Source organism: Paralichthys olivaceus, chromosome 21, assembly GCF_024713975.1.
Source record: "Paralichthys olivaceus isolate ysfri-2021 chromosome 21, ASM2471397v2, whole genome shotgun sequence".
NCBI classification, from domain to species: domain Eukaryota; kingdom Metazoa; phylum Chordata; class Actinopteri; order Pleuronectiformes; family Paralichthyidae; genus Paralichthys; species Paralichthys olivaceus.
The window spans coordinates 6119541-6133533 of NC_091113.1; the positions used below are offsets into that span (position 1 = coordinate 6119541).

A 13993-nucleotide genomic window follows, 5' to 3' on the forward strand; every position below is an offset into this window, starting at 1 on the left:
GTATTTTCAGTATAACTCATTTGACCATAGTGATGATGCATCATGTGAAGTTACCTCGTTGCTGATTGATCAATGTCATGAATCTCGTGTTGTACTACAAGTTGACGCTTTGTGTTTTATATAACAACATTAACAGTTAAAGCTTTATCATAGTACTACAATTACGTTATTCACTCAAATCCATTAAAGAACCGCAAACACGATAAGAACTGAATCTGTAGAGAGAGATAGTAAATTATGACACTAAAACAGTCTTTTATTTTCACTTTCAATTGAAATTAAAATCCAAAAAGTCCTTTACAAATACAGGAAATCAATACTGTTACATAAATACACCAGGTTGGCAACAATTCTTCCATACGGACACACAGTTTATAATTATCGACAAAACACAAATGGTGGAAATACATAATCATAGGACTACAAAGGTCATTTACCATTCCCATAAATTGTATGTGTGGGTGTGAATGTGTGTATTTTTCTTACAGTATGTGGGACTTTCAGTGTATGTGTGTGCATGTTTGTGTCACGTCTGAATAATTGTCCGTGTCTCATCTGGGGCCGAGCTTTAACGGGGCCTTGAGAGACGAGAGGTTCCTCTTGCTGTTGTGGGGCTTCACTCTCAGGTTTTGTTTTGGTGCAGTTTTCAAGTAAAAATGAAGCTGTCAGGGAAGAGATGAAGAAAAACGAGTCAGTGTCATTACAGCTCACAAGAACACACAAACACATAAAAATAAAGAACAAGCCTGATCTGGGGTTCTCCACGTCGACCCCTCACACCTGCTTTTTCTTCTAAAAGGGTGAATCGGTGGGTAACGCTGTGTATCAGCTGTTAGACTCCTGTCTTACTTTATATTCCCTGTCCAATACACACACGTACACACCTGTATGGCCTCAGCTGGTCCCACTGTGACGGTGCTGGTGGAGGGGAGGTAGCCCGGGGCGGACACTGTCACAGTGTAGGTGCCTGGTAACAGGAGTCTGAAATAGTCGCCATCCACACCTGCAGGAGCGCACACATGAGGAAAGGATAAGAGGCTTCACAGTGGTAGAAGAAGTATTCAGACCTGTATTAATGTTGTATGCTGCACTCAATTTGATTTATGTTATATATCATCAGGTGGCTTAATTTCCTGTAACAATGCATCATGTTGTCATAATCTTCATCTGCAATACAAGTGGAGACTGTAGCAGAATAATAGTATTAAGTAGCATTTCCTTCCTAATGGCAGTGGACTATAAGTACAGAGAACCATGAAATTGTAATTGACTCGATTATTGTACTTAAGTAAATTTAAACATGTACAGTTTGTACTATTTTCAACATGCACTTCTACCACCGACCAATAGATGGCAGTATTTTCCGTTCCAGTGACTGCACATGTTCTGATGATAAATTAAAATTCAGCTGTAGAATAACAAACTCTTGGGGCCTGCGTCACTTCCAGATAAACACATACGACAACAAAATAAATGTTCTTTATGTTGTTAAGATTTTATTCTTAGCAGCATGTTTACCACAAACCACATATTTCTTAAAATTGCATCTTACCGCTGGTCACATCATGGTGGATGCCAGCTACAGAGACCTCGGCGTTGCTGATAGGGTTGTTGTTTTCATCATACACCATGCCTTTTATCCCATGATGCACCTGGAGAAGCCGGAACATATATATTACTTAAAAATGAAAAATGAAAAATTCCTTGCAATCGAAAATACAATAAACAACGTGTCCTATAAAGTGAACCAGACCATACATTCTTGTTTGAATGTTATAATACAAGTCATGTCAGGTCGTACACTCAATATCTTAAGCAAATGCCAAAACATTAGTGGTCTGCAATAGACACGGGCAAAACAGAACAGAATCTGCCGGCTCTTTCATTGTGGTGTGTTCAATCAGTGGAGTGGAAAATGTATGCATGTCTGACCCCTCCCTTGTGGCTTTAGAATTACCATTATTGGCAAAGCATTACTGCATTTTATCTCAGAGGGATCGAGGACATTTTGTATTCAAACCAAGGCTCCATTTTAATGCTTGACACAAGGTTAAAGTCAGTTTAATTGTATTACACATTATCCAGGGAATCCCAGCCAATATGTCCAGGAAACCAAAGACTCTGGACTCTTGGCAGTTGGTCTTTTGTGTATAAGTGAAGTTTCGTGTGTTTGTGGCGTGTGCATCAAGTTGGAAATTGTAATCTGCCAAATTTCTTGTACACTTAAGTGTGTTTGCTTTGACCTGCTCCAGGTATGAAACCAGTGCTTCTCGGTTGCCCAGCCACTCTCTGGGCAGAGCTGTTGCCGGAGGGAACTTATCACAACTCAGCTCCAGGGTGATCTCGAAACAGTTGGTGTACAGGTAGTTAAAGTCCTGCATCCCTGAAACACACAGAGATATTTAATTTCACTTTAGATTAGGGACACTTTGTCATATATACATATATATACAGAGGGGGATGTGGACCCTTTGACTCATGAAGGGGCCGTTCAGATCCTGAGGGAGACATTGGGATTTTACAAATTCTTTCCAAAGGAAACTAAAGACACGCTTTTGGTTGGTAAGAAACTGGACAACAAAGCTTTTACTCAGTTGTTGGAGAGCTGTTTATTTTTTGAGTCTTTGCACATTTTTCATGGACTATGCATCTGAGGCCAATATTGGGGGGGACCAGTTCAAATGTAGCCTCGCAGACCATGACATAAGACTTGGAGCAAAAGGAGCTGTTAAAGCAAATATAACGTGCTCCTACCAAATGCGACTGTGGGTGTTTTCATCATAATTCAAACGCTCGCATGACTCAAGTGAAAAGCTCAACAGATTCACATTCCAATGGAAGAGGCCAGACCAGGACTTACAGATCAAAGAGGTGGTTCTTGATAGAGATGCAGTTACAGGTTAACTGAGCTGGGAAAGAATACACGACCAGAAGGTTTCCGCACAGATAATAATTCATACACTTCCTGTGGTTGTTGTTGGCACGTAGTCACCTAAATGTGGTAACGGTGCCGGTGGTTAAATGGGTTCATTTACAAACGTGAGCAGCTAAAATGAGGTAGGGGGTCAGAGGGGTGCAGCTCCTTATGTACAGGAGGTGAAGAGGTTAGAGGTAAGAGGAGAGCACAGAGGCCCCCGGAGAGAGTCACGGAGTTCACGAGGACACTGGGAGAACTGCGACACGCAAGCCTCTCAAGGCATCTCATTAATGCTGCAGCCCATGCCAGTGCTTGCCAAAACTCATGCAGGTGGCCTTGTCTTTCTTTTGAATGAGAAAGATAATGGATGTCCTCCAACATACTGGAATTTTCCATGTCAGCAGGGAAGACTTTGATTTGCACTTTGATCTGTGGAGATCAGTGTTCTCTGTGTTCAGGGTGCACGGCAATGTCCAACGCTAAACTCCCTTTCTCTCACTTAGTCAATGTATTGCATATTGTTCTGTTAATGAATACTTTCATAAAAGCGCATGCTGTGTACTATCGATATTGAAATATATAAAAAGTTGGCTGAAAATCATTGTTGAAGGGTGATGGGGACGTGTATTTAATGAATCCAGCAGAGTCTCTAGCTTTGTCTTTTTGAATTTGTCATTATGTCTTCGTGCTGCTCATGAGCAGAGGTGTTGCTGACCTTTGGACAGAGAGTACCAGCTGGCCCCGTTCGTGATCCCCTCATCAAAGAAGTCCCCGCAGTTCCAGCCCTTGTGCATCCAGCTGTGAGCGTACGAGTAGGTCCTCGCCAACTGCCGTCACAAAGGATCACAAATGCGCATGAGTCCTATCATTCATCACATGTTCCAGCACAAATGCAGCAGACAGAAATGGCATCAGAGGTGTTTTACAGACCTGTCTGAAGATTTTATCATCCGGAGTTGCGGCGTATGTGGTCCTCCCTCGAATGCGGGAATCTCTCGACTTGTCGAAGGGGTAATTGGCCACCACAGCTCCTCCATGGAGGTTGGCAGACAGGACGAAATTGTAGTTTTGCATCCATTTTATGACGGCCAACGTCTCTGGTTCAACCTGTGGAGGATATTCAATAAGAAAAGGATAAAGAAACAACTGTTACTGGACAGAGGTCCATAGAGACCATATGGACCTTTTATATACTTGCACTAACAGACATGTTGAATCTGGTGACTGGATTATGTCCTTTATCAAATGTCCAACTCTTATTATTGTTTCACACAAACTGTATATAGTATAATATATGTATTTACTGTATTAGTGCCTGTCAGTCTTCCTGTCAAGTTACTTATAACAAAGCTTTTTATACATAACCATCACTTCATCCCACCACTGGCTTCTCTTGGCTGGCTATCTGCACTTTTTTCCTCAGTGATTTTTTATCATCATTCATCTTGAGACAACCGTGGTTAATTCTTCTGCCTTGAAATGTATGAAATTCTTCTTTATTTTGCAGTTTATCTCATTTTATTAATGTTCTAGTGAATCATTCATCGAGGTCAGTTTTTGTTACAGGCGCCTCCTTTTCTGTTTTTGAGTCTGGATATTAGGGACAAAGATGAGTTTACAAGATAATGCAGACTACATAAGGCTGTTAATATTAACTTAACATTAATCCATGCATCCCATGCTGCAGCCTCTGCCTCACATTATCTAACCATTATCTTCTCTCTCTCAGCACACACTATCCTCACTCCCTCCTGGCTGCATATCGTGCTTGGAGACAAGGAGTAAAACCTCTCCTTGAGTGAGGTATGTAGGAAAATAAACACAGTCTGGCTCTGTTCAAGAATAATCAGACCGGTCGGAGCCCAAGTTGCGTTGATCGCAGCCTTGGCACCAAGAAATGAGCCTCCTGTTTTGAAGACTGGCAGGTGTTTATGATCTGTGGATCTTTATATACTACCATACATGCTTTGAAGTCAGACCTGCCACCGTGGTGTTGGGTTGCACATGAAGGGCACGCACTCACAAAAACACACTGACAGTCATTTCTTATTGTTACACTCCACGAATAACTCAGGCAGACGCAGAATTTCAACAAAACCACACATTCTAGATATATTTGAATAAATGTGGTATTTCTCAGAACCCCTGCTGTCATGTCTGTGAGTGGGTAAAAAAAAAAGAATTCCTGAGTGAAATTAACCGTGAAAAATTGCAACTACACACGGAAACTCTGAGACTGGTTGTGTTTTCTAAGTTGACACAAGAGTTGAGGGTTAAAATACTCCATGGGCACCTGAAAGGTCCTACGTTGAAGTATTGTGAGTTATTACAGCAGAATAAAAATAGTTCTCCTGATGAGGAAAACTGTGTTTCTAACTAAACTTACTCCTCTGGCTAAAACACAAGCAGTTGGCTGAATGTAGCATGGCTGAGCCTGTGAGCCTGTGAGGATGTAATCCCGGCCGGCATGAATGAAGTATCTGTAACAGCGGCACAGTTTCTCTTTTGTGCATCTCTTTCAGGCGGCAGCCATGTGGGTAGACAGCCAGCTGGAGAGAACAGCGTTTTAGTTTTCTCAATGCATTTGCAGACCAGACACTAGTAAATAGAAAAACAAGTTTAGAAATCAAAGGCTGGTAATTGCCAAGAACAAACACTATTTATTGTGTGATCAAAACGGTAAATGATAATGCAATTGTTGCTCTTTAATGCTTTACTTTGTTTGGAGCAGATTAAACCCACAGATGCTGGAGATACAACATAATGCACCATGCATTTACTTCTATTCACTACTTTTTGTAAGTCAGCAGGTGTATCAGGGTGGGAGTGTATAACAGTATAATATCAAATTGTTCTTTTAATCCCTGTTTTTTTACTCTGCAAATGAAATATTATATTTTATTTATTTTATTTTCTCCACATGGGGTAGATCATCTGTATTTCTCATGGTTAATGTTACATCAGAAGGACAGATAACATGCACATTATGGGGTATTCATCGTCTTTTAACCTAATATGGTTAAATGGTCAAACGCGTCTTAATGAAATGGAAACAACCTCTTATCTCATATTTAAGTGTATTTGACTTTTGAGAAAAGATATTCCATTATCAAGCAGAACCAGCTCTGAGTTATTTCAGGAAGGATGAACTGAAGGCCGGGGACAGTTTAGAGATAGAGAGACACTTCAAGGAAATTAACCATGAAACTCAAACAGTGTCTGCTGAAGATAAGATGACTGCGGACGAGGCGTTCTCTGGTATCTGACCTTAAAATGTTGACTTTCTAGCAGACAGTTAGTTTGAGAGCACAAACTTCTTCACTTCACTTCTGCTCTGTTCATTTTACACTGCAGAGAACAAAACTATGTGTATTCCCTTTTTGACATTGACAGTGTTGGGCAGGTTTCTCATTGGTATTTTTAATGGAAAGCATCTGCAGTTGCATGTACAGTACAAGACTGTGCAGAGAGCTTTGTGTGTTTTTGCCAAATGCCTGGCAATATGATTTCCAATAGTCTCATAGCAACAAAAATATCCACAAACAGGGATCCAGCTCAGGGGTGAACGTGTTGGTTAAATAAAGAAAGTTGGCATCTGTGTCTTTGTTAGACAGACGCTTGATGAAGAGGTGATTTTTTTTTAAACTGCAGGTTTGTAAGAGGGAGTCAGGCGGTAGCAGATAACAGACACACTCTGAAACCACAGAGACGGTCAGTTCAACTTCTCATGGTGGTGAAAGAGAGGAAAAAAAATCTCCGTAGACATTACACAAATCTTATCAGCTGTCATCGTCCCAGGAGTAAGGATCTCTGTATTTCCGTGTAATTTTGTTTACCTCAGACATCCTTCTAGGCTGCCAAGACTAAGAAACTCATAAACTCTGAGCAATCTTTGTATTTAAGGGTGGATCTGAAAGATATCCTTAAAGATTTGTTGCATTTGTTCCCCGTCTGCATGCGGCCGCTTTCAGTTTGCAAAGACAAAGGGGAGTGAAAAAAAACTGTTTACATAAGGAAAACATAGGTTTTGCAATAGGATAAGAAAACACAGCAGATCCAAACAGGTCAGACTGCTGAGACGCACCAAAACACAACATCAAGAGATTCAGTGATGGCCAGCCGAGTGATTCACCAGCTCTGCTTGCTGCTTGAATGTATGGACAGTTTATTTTTATTTAGTTAAAGTTCAGCTGGCAGCACAGTCTGTTCCACAAATCTCATGAAATCATTTAACAGCTCAGTTATGTTTTAGGTGCACACAGACACCAGCATTAAAAAATGTCCTCATCCGTTCCGCTCTTACCCAAGCATGCACATATTTATAGTGAATAATTCACTGACCTGTTGCTCCCAGTTATCCGGCAGCGGCAGGTGGTGGTTTCGCCCGTTGGTTTTCTCGTAGTAGTACATGAGCGCGTTCAGGTCTGGGAAGTTCCGGTTCAGGTCGATTTCCCTGGAGTTCCCTCGACCCACCAGGTAGCCGTTGAACTCTGGACCCTGTTGACCCACAGACAAATTTATCATGTGTGAAAAGCTGCAGCCTGTTTTGGTCACAGTCACCTCGCTTGTTACAGCTGAGTCACTGAGTTATCATGTTTTTGGCTTCAAGGGTTTTAGTTTATTACAAACTAGGAATTCTAACTGCTTGGTTGCAGTAAAGAAAACAGACTTTCATATTGTACAAACTGCACAGGCAGAGAAACAATGGTAAATTGTTTGCCGTGGCTCTAGGGCTGGCAATGACGCTTGCTGCAGACTGAAAAGTCTCATTAATCACTGAAAGTTATTCCCATAAAATGTTGCACAAACATTCATAATACCCTGGAACCCTGATGACTCCCTGCATTTTTCTCTTTATCTTCTGCCATCGCAAGTTTCACATTTGTGGTTCAGGATGAAACGTCTCCATCACCAATCGGACCCAAACATTCATGTTCATGGTAAATTGCACTGATAGCACATTATACTAACAAGTCAACAATATATAAGCACAATGCTGAGGTTAACTGTTCAAAGGCCCTTCTGTTCTCGAGTAGAGCCTCACAGAGACGTTAGCATGGCTGTAGATTTATTATTCTCTGGTCTCAGAGTGTTGGAATTTCACTTTTCCCTGTTGCAACTCCAAAAACGAGCATTTATCATTGAGTGTTTTCAGAAGTCAGAGCATATTCCAAGAAATGATCCAAATAAGGAATCTTAGTATTTCTATGCAAGACAACTGAGAGTACTTCACATGGAGCTGCAGTATTTCTTACACACTACTACTATGCCTTCTAGGATAAAACTACCTCCCCCATTGTTTTCCAGATGCTGCTGCAACCAAACATCTGTTGATGAAACCAATTATAGTGTGGAGTGCACGTGTCATCTGAGTGGCAGACAGAAGGAACATTGTGTGCAACATAGCCTCCTTAGGACATATAATTAGTGATTGTATGTGTACGTGTGTGTGTTAAAGGGTTTCATGTCAAGTCTGTTGTTTCATGGCCTGTATAATTATCCTGGTAGAACACGGGAGGCTCCCTCAGGGAACTGATCGATGGTTTTATTACAGACATGTGCAAAAAACCTGTTTTCTCAGTTGCTCATCCTCAACACACAAACCTTCATTTTATATGAAGTGAGATACTTTAAGATGGATGTTATCGGAGGGAGTCAGTGCTGAATACGTGTATTGAGCTCTGATTTTAACTTGCGAGTCTCAACTGTCACTGAGGGACCTTAACTTATCCAACATTTCCACTGGCAAAAAATGTGGAAACTTTTTCCAGAGTGGTAAACGATTGCTCAAGAAAAACAACCGAGCGCGTCCCTGTGGAAGATTTTCCTTGCTTTTCAAAATTCTTTAGTTTTAGTTTGCAGAAGCCTGGAGGTCGGGGTGTACATTACCTGTCTGGCAGCCACCTCGTAGCCGTCAGGGTTCATGGAGGGCAGGATGTGTATGCGTGTGTCATGAATCAGCCTGAAGATCCGCTGGTTTCCGGCCCGGTACTCCTCGCACAGAAACTGGGATAACTTAATGAGCAGCTCACGGCCCAGCACCTCGTTGCCGTGCATGTTGCCCACATACTTGAACTCTGGCTCCACTGGAGAGGAAATAGTGAGGTGGAGGGGGCATGGGGTCAAAAAAAAGAAACACAAAGAGAGCTACGAAGCTTGACATTTAAAATGAATGCCTGAGCATGCACGCAGACACACACACACACACACACACTGTAGCTCATTAACTGAGTCTCTTTCATGTTTTTGATTCAGCTGTTAGGTTTTTTGTGTCTTTGAGCCATTGTCTTGAGATACAAGTTTGAATTCTTTATATCATCATCATCACATAACTTCAGTGATAAGCATTGAACCTATGGTCAACAGTGGTCATGAGAAGCATTAACACAATTGCCCCATTTTGACTGGCTGAAGTATGGGTCAGGAATCCTCCATGTTAGTGGGCAGAACGTGGACCAAACTAAAAAATTAAAAGTCTTTCTTGATTATCTGACATTTCCGGTAGCTCTAAGCACATTAATGTTTGTTCGAGTGCTCATTTTTCCAGCAAGTTTGGTTTTAATTAGTTATTTGATGCTGTAAAACCTTTAAAACCAGAGTGAAGCATCGCAATTGGTCAGGAGCATGTATCAGCGGGACCTTGATACCGGGGCTCCACCCCCTGATCGCTGTTCAGACTCTGGATTCTGGACAGTGTGATCTTTTAGTCAGTTATGATCACGACCATAGAACATTCTTCTCAGTTGTTGCAACCTGACAGCAACATTTACCCACAATTCAACTGAGATTTGAACGAGCCTCGCTGAGTGGTTATGGTAGCCTTGAGCCTCAAGCAGGGATGAAGAGCAACAGAGGCCTGGTCAGTAACTCCACATCCACAACAGATAAAACACACAAAGTTTCACTGTGAGCTAATTAACTTTCTTTGCTCGATGTTTTATTGGAATTTCCGGATAAGGATTTTTCTCAATGTTCAGACAAAGGTGAGCTCTGGAGTCCAGTTACAGATGATTCAATTATTTGGATAAGGTCATCTGGCATTCCGATGTATCTGTCACTGATTAAGTGAGCTGCCTCCCTCTCTGTGTCGGGTTCCCTCCTTCCACACGGTCCTTTCATTAATCACTGCGTCTATGCTTAGAGACTTACGAGCCCCAGAAACAGCACAGCAGGACAGAGCTACTGCAGAACACTGGCCAAGGTTTATTATTTCACTCTATGGCCACAGAACATAGAATGAAACAGTTTTAACTGTTGATATTGTGTTTTTTGAGGGGTTGGGGTATTGTGTAGGTGAGTAGATACTTCCAAACCCTTCTCTAATTGCTTCAGGCACCCAAATGGTGCAGCTTGGGCACTGCAATTCACCTCCCTTTCTTTAAGAAGGGGCCAACTGGCCTTAAGATCAGAAAACAGTGCTGGCTCTGAGTGTGGAGCTTTAAAACACACACACAAACACACATGCACACACAGCAGCATGTGAAAGACATGAACTTCCCTAAAGGGTGCAAGAGGCTTGACCCAGACAAGACTTAGGGTCGCCCCCCCCCCTGTAAAGTGCACGGTTCCTGTTTTTCACCCTCGGCCACCTTGCAACAGAACAGGCGCACATCCTTCTATTCTACTCAAGGAAGCCCCTACGTGTGCACATGCAGAAAAAAAATGCAAGCTCAGCTGCGGCCAAAAAAGTTATATAAAATAGCTGCTATTACAAATGCAACAATGGGTGTTAAAATCATATAATCTCTCACATGATTATGACCCTTTGGCCTGTTTTCAATATAAACACTGGCTTTAATGAGTTATGATTTTTCAGTTTGCGAACGATACATAAAATAAACGGCTGAAGAGCTGATTCAGTGGTTTGGAGAGGAGGGGAAAACAAGCAAAGCTTTCTGAAGAGTGGGTTCAGGGTTAAAGCCGTGTTGACTCAGACTGAACCCCTCTGCCATCTGCTCCGCTTTGAATAACACCCCACATTTTCTCAGTGGCTGAATGGCAAAAGAGAAAAAAAATGAAATGAATCACAGATGTTGACTCGTTTCTTTCACTTTTGCCTTTGAGTTTTCAACAGATTACGGTCAACTGATGTCCATCGAAGGATCCAGCTGGGAGAACACTACTCTTTTTCTGTCTTCGCTGCTAAGCCACATCGTAGCTCAGCTTCATAATCGAAGAGTTTACATTTCATCTACAGAAAAAAAACACAGAGCGAGTTCAGACTGCTCTGTCTCCTGACAGTTTTGCTCTCAGCAAGAAGTGCAAAACCAATGGACAGCCAGGGATGAGCATGATAAATCTATAATCATTAAAAATCTATTTTTTTGTGCCACCACAACAATATATCATGCTTGTATCAGCCCCAGTAGATAATTCATGCCATAAGAAATAGTTTGAACTTGTTCAATAGAAGTTTTAGCACAAATAAACTGATATTCACATGTTTTAAGATATCAAATTGAACTTGCTGTCATCATTCTCCATCAAAACACTTTTCATCTTAATGGAACCTGCCCATCCTCAGGGAATCAGCTGGTACTCACATGCTTCATGGATGCCCGGGTTATCACTGAACTCCAGCACGTAGAGGTGGCGCCCCTCCACGCTGCGCCCGATGCTGTATATGCGGGTGATGTAGGGGCACTCGCTCTGCACTGCAAACAGAGCTCGCACCATGTCCTCGTACCGGTGATGCTGGAAGTCCGAGCCCACCACCAGGAGCCCCATCATTCCCAGCAGGACAGCACCAAGCCAGGGAAGAGTCCACCGCCGCTGCTGGTGCTGCTGCATGGTCCCTCAGCCCAAGTTGTGCAGCACAGGAGGAGACAAGGGGAGCCTGGTGTAGAGACTTGCTGCAACAATGCAATGCACTCACACACACTTTCAGATGTATATTTATCTCCTCACACACCAAACATACTGGCTACTCCCTGCTTGCTCCTCTCCTTTCTTGTTCACCCCTGTTTCTCTCCCTCTCCCCCTGCCTCCTCCCACATACAGTCCTCACACTGAAGAGCAACTAAGGACAGCCCCTCGCTCCTTCTTTGTCTCACTCTCCTCCTCCAACAGCTGCTTCTCTCCCTCTCTCTTTCCCTCTGGGTCCCTGTCAAGTACATGCTACTTGCTTTATTGCTGCTTAGAATGCCTCAGCTCCGAGTGGTCCGTCCCACAGGGCCCTCGTCTCTCTAACAATCTGATTTTCATTCTTGTCCCTGAGACACTCGTTTTCAATCCCTTCCTTTGTCTCTGACTCTAGTTCAGTTCTATGCTGCCTTCCTGGGAAAGAGGGGTTGTTTCCACGGCACTGCTCTCCCCAACCCCTGCAGCCCTCAATCATCCATTCATTAACTCTTAAGTCAACACACAACCCCTGTGTGTGTGTTTGTGTGAGTGTGTGTGAGTGTGTGTGAGTGTGTGCATGCACGCACATGAGCCTCCACTCCTCAGATGAATCAGTGTGAGAGGTCTTTCGCAACCTTTGGACTGGTTTTGTTGCTCGGTTTCATTGAAGAAGCATTCACACACACACACACACACACACACACACACACACACACACACATACACACACACATGTAGGAAAACATACCCACACATGCTCTTATGGCCCAGGGAAGAAAGACCAAATGCTGCAATTAAACTTCTAAAACACACCGGTTGATGCCAAGACACCCCCCCAACGCACACACTGCAAAGCGTGCAAGGGGTGCTGTCAATCAAACCTGCCAGAGAAAAGAGGAGGGCTTTTTTTCCCCACAGAGAGTTGTGCAACAGCTTGTAGAAGTTTCTAAAAAAGAGAACAGGGAAAAGCAAATGAGACGCAAGAGAAAGAGCCGAAGACGGAAAATTAAGCAACATTGAAGCTCAAGAGGTAAAAAAAAAAATAAGGAGGGAAGATGAAGATCAACAGACAAGGATGGAGAGAAAAAGATGGAGAAAGAGGACAAGAAAGAGAAGCAGAAAAAAGAAAGGGATGTAGTCAGAAATTCAGACAAACACAAAGACCAACTTGGCAGCACTGCATTGGAAGATCGGCCTTTTTGTCATTGCTTTCCATCCCATCAGTGTCATTGCAACTGATAAGATAGAGTGAGACTGCACTGGTCCTCATTGTCTCTCTGTTTCCTCTGCCTCATTGTTTACATCTGCCCCCCCTTTTAAAATATTCACTCTGATCCCCGCTCACATCTCTCGGCCAAAACCTCTCAGCTGTGACTTTCAGTTCGGTGAAACAATCCCATCCAAGATGTCCCAAAAAACATCCTTCACTGAATGAGATTCAATGGATCCTCATTGTCACTGACCCTGAAAACACATCACAGGACAAGTCCAGTTTGTATCACGGAGTTAAAACATCAAGTATTAACTCCAGATTATCTCGAAGAATGTCACCTTGAATTTTTTCAAGGGAATGTGTAACCAAAATGAAAACACTGAGGCCGAGCGACTTTTTCTGTTTTCATGAAACTTTGATAGTTGCGCATGAATATTTATACTATCGCCAGGTACTCGGGTTGTCCTTTAGGGGCGGCCGTCTGCCACACCCGGCTGGGTGAGAGGTGAGAAATGGGGAGAGGAGAGAGAGAGACGAAAAGGAAGGTTGCGAAACTGTCATATCTAAGCTCTGATAGACTGGTTGTTAAAATGAGAATAATAACAGTGATACTTATAGATGTAATGATGGTGTGAGCGATAACAGCACCAGTTATTAATATACATATACACATACATACACCGGGGACCTGTACAGGAAGTATTGGTCCAGCTAACCACTCAATGATCAAATATATAGATGAATGATAATAATAATATTATATAATATAACATTATAATATCCTATAGCATTCAACCAATAGGATTCCGTGTAAATAGTCATCTGTACCTGTGTGTGTGTGTGTGTGTTACTTACTGTAACATAACGCCCCCTGGTGTACAGAACTGTCACTGGAGCTGTAGACAGAAGTCGTGCAGAGTTGATAGTATGTGTGTGTGTGTGTGTGTGTGTGTGTGTGTCAGCTGCAGAGATAAAGTACCTGACAACATGGCCACTGCTTCCCGACAGCACCTGAACAGTAC

At 42.6% G+C, this 13993-nt stretch overlaps 1 protein-coding gene across 1 annotated transcript; it reads right to left on the minus strand.

The window, feature by feature from the left end:
* Window positions 1–231: 231 nt before the first annotated feature.
* On the minus strand, window positions 232–12196 carry cpn1 (carboxypeptidase N, polypeptide 1). Its single transcript, XM_020083335.2, has 9 exons — window positions 11461–12196; window positions 8807–9003; window positions 7259–7414; window positions 3848–4024; window positions 3633–3744; window positions 2244–2383; window positions 1553–1652; window positions 885–1003; window positions 232–662 (listed from the first exon to the last, which is right to left on the minus strand). The coding sequence occupies exons 1-9, from the start codon at window positions 11705–11707 to the stop codon at window positions 552–554; spliced, it is 1359 nt and encodes a 452-aa protein (XP_019938894.1). The 5' UTR covers window positions 11708–12196; the 3' UTR covers window positions 232–551.
* Between the last annotated feature and the right edge of the window lie 1797 nt (window positions 12197–13993).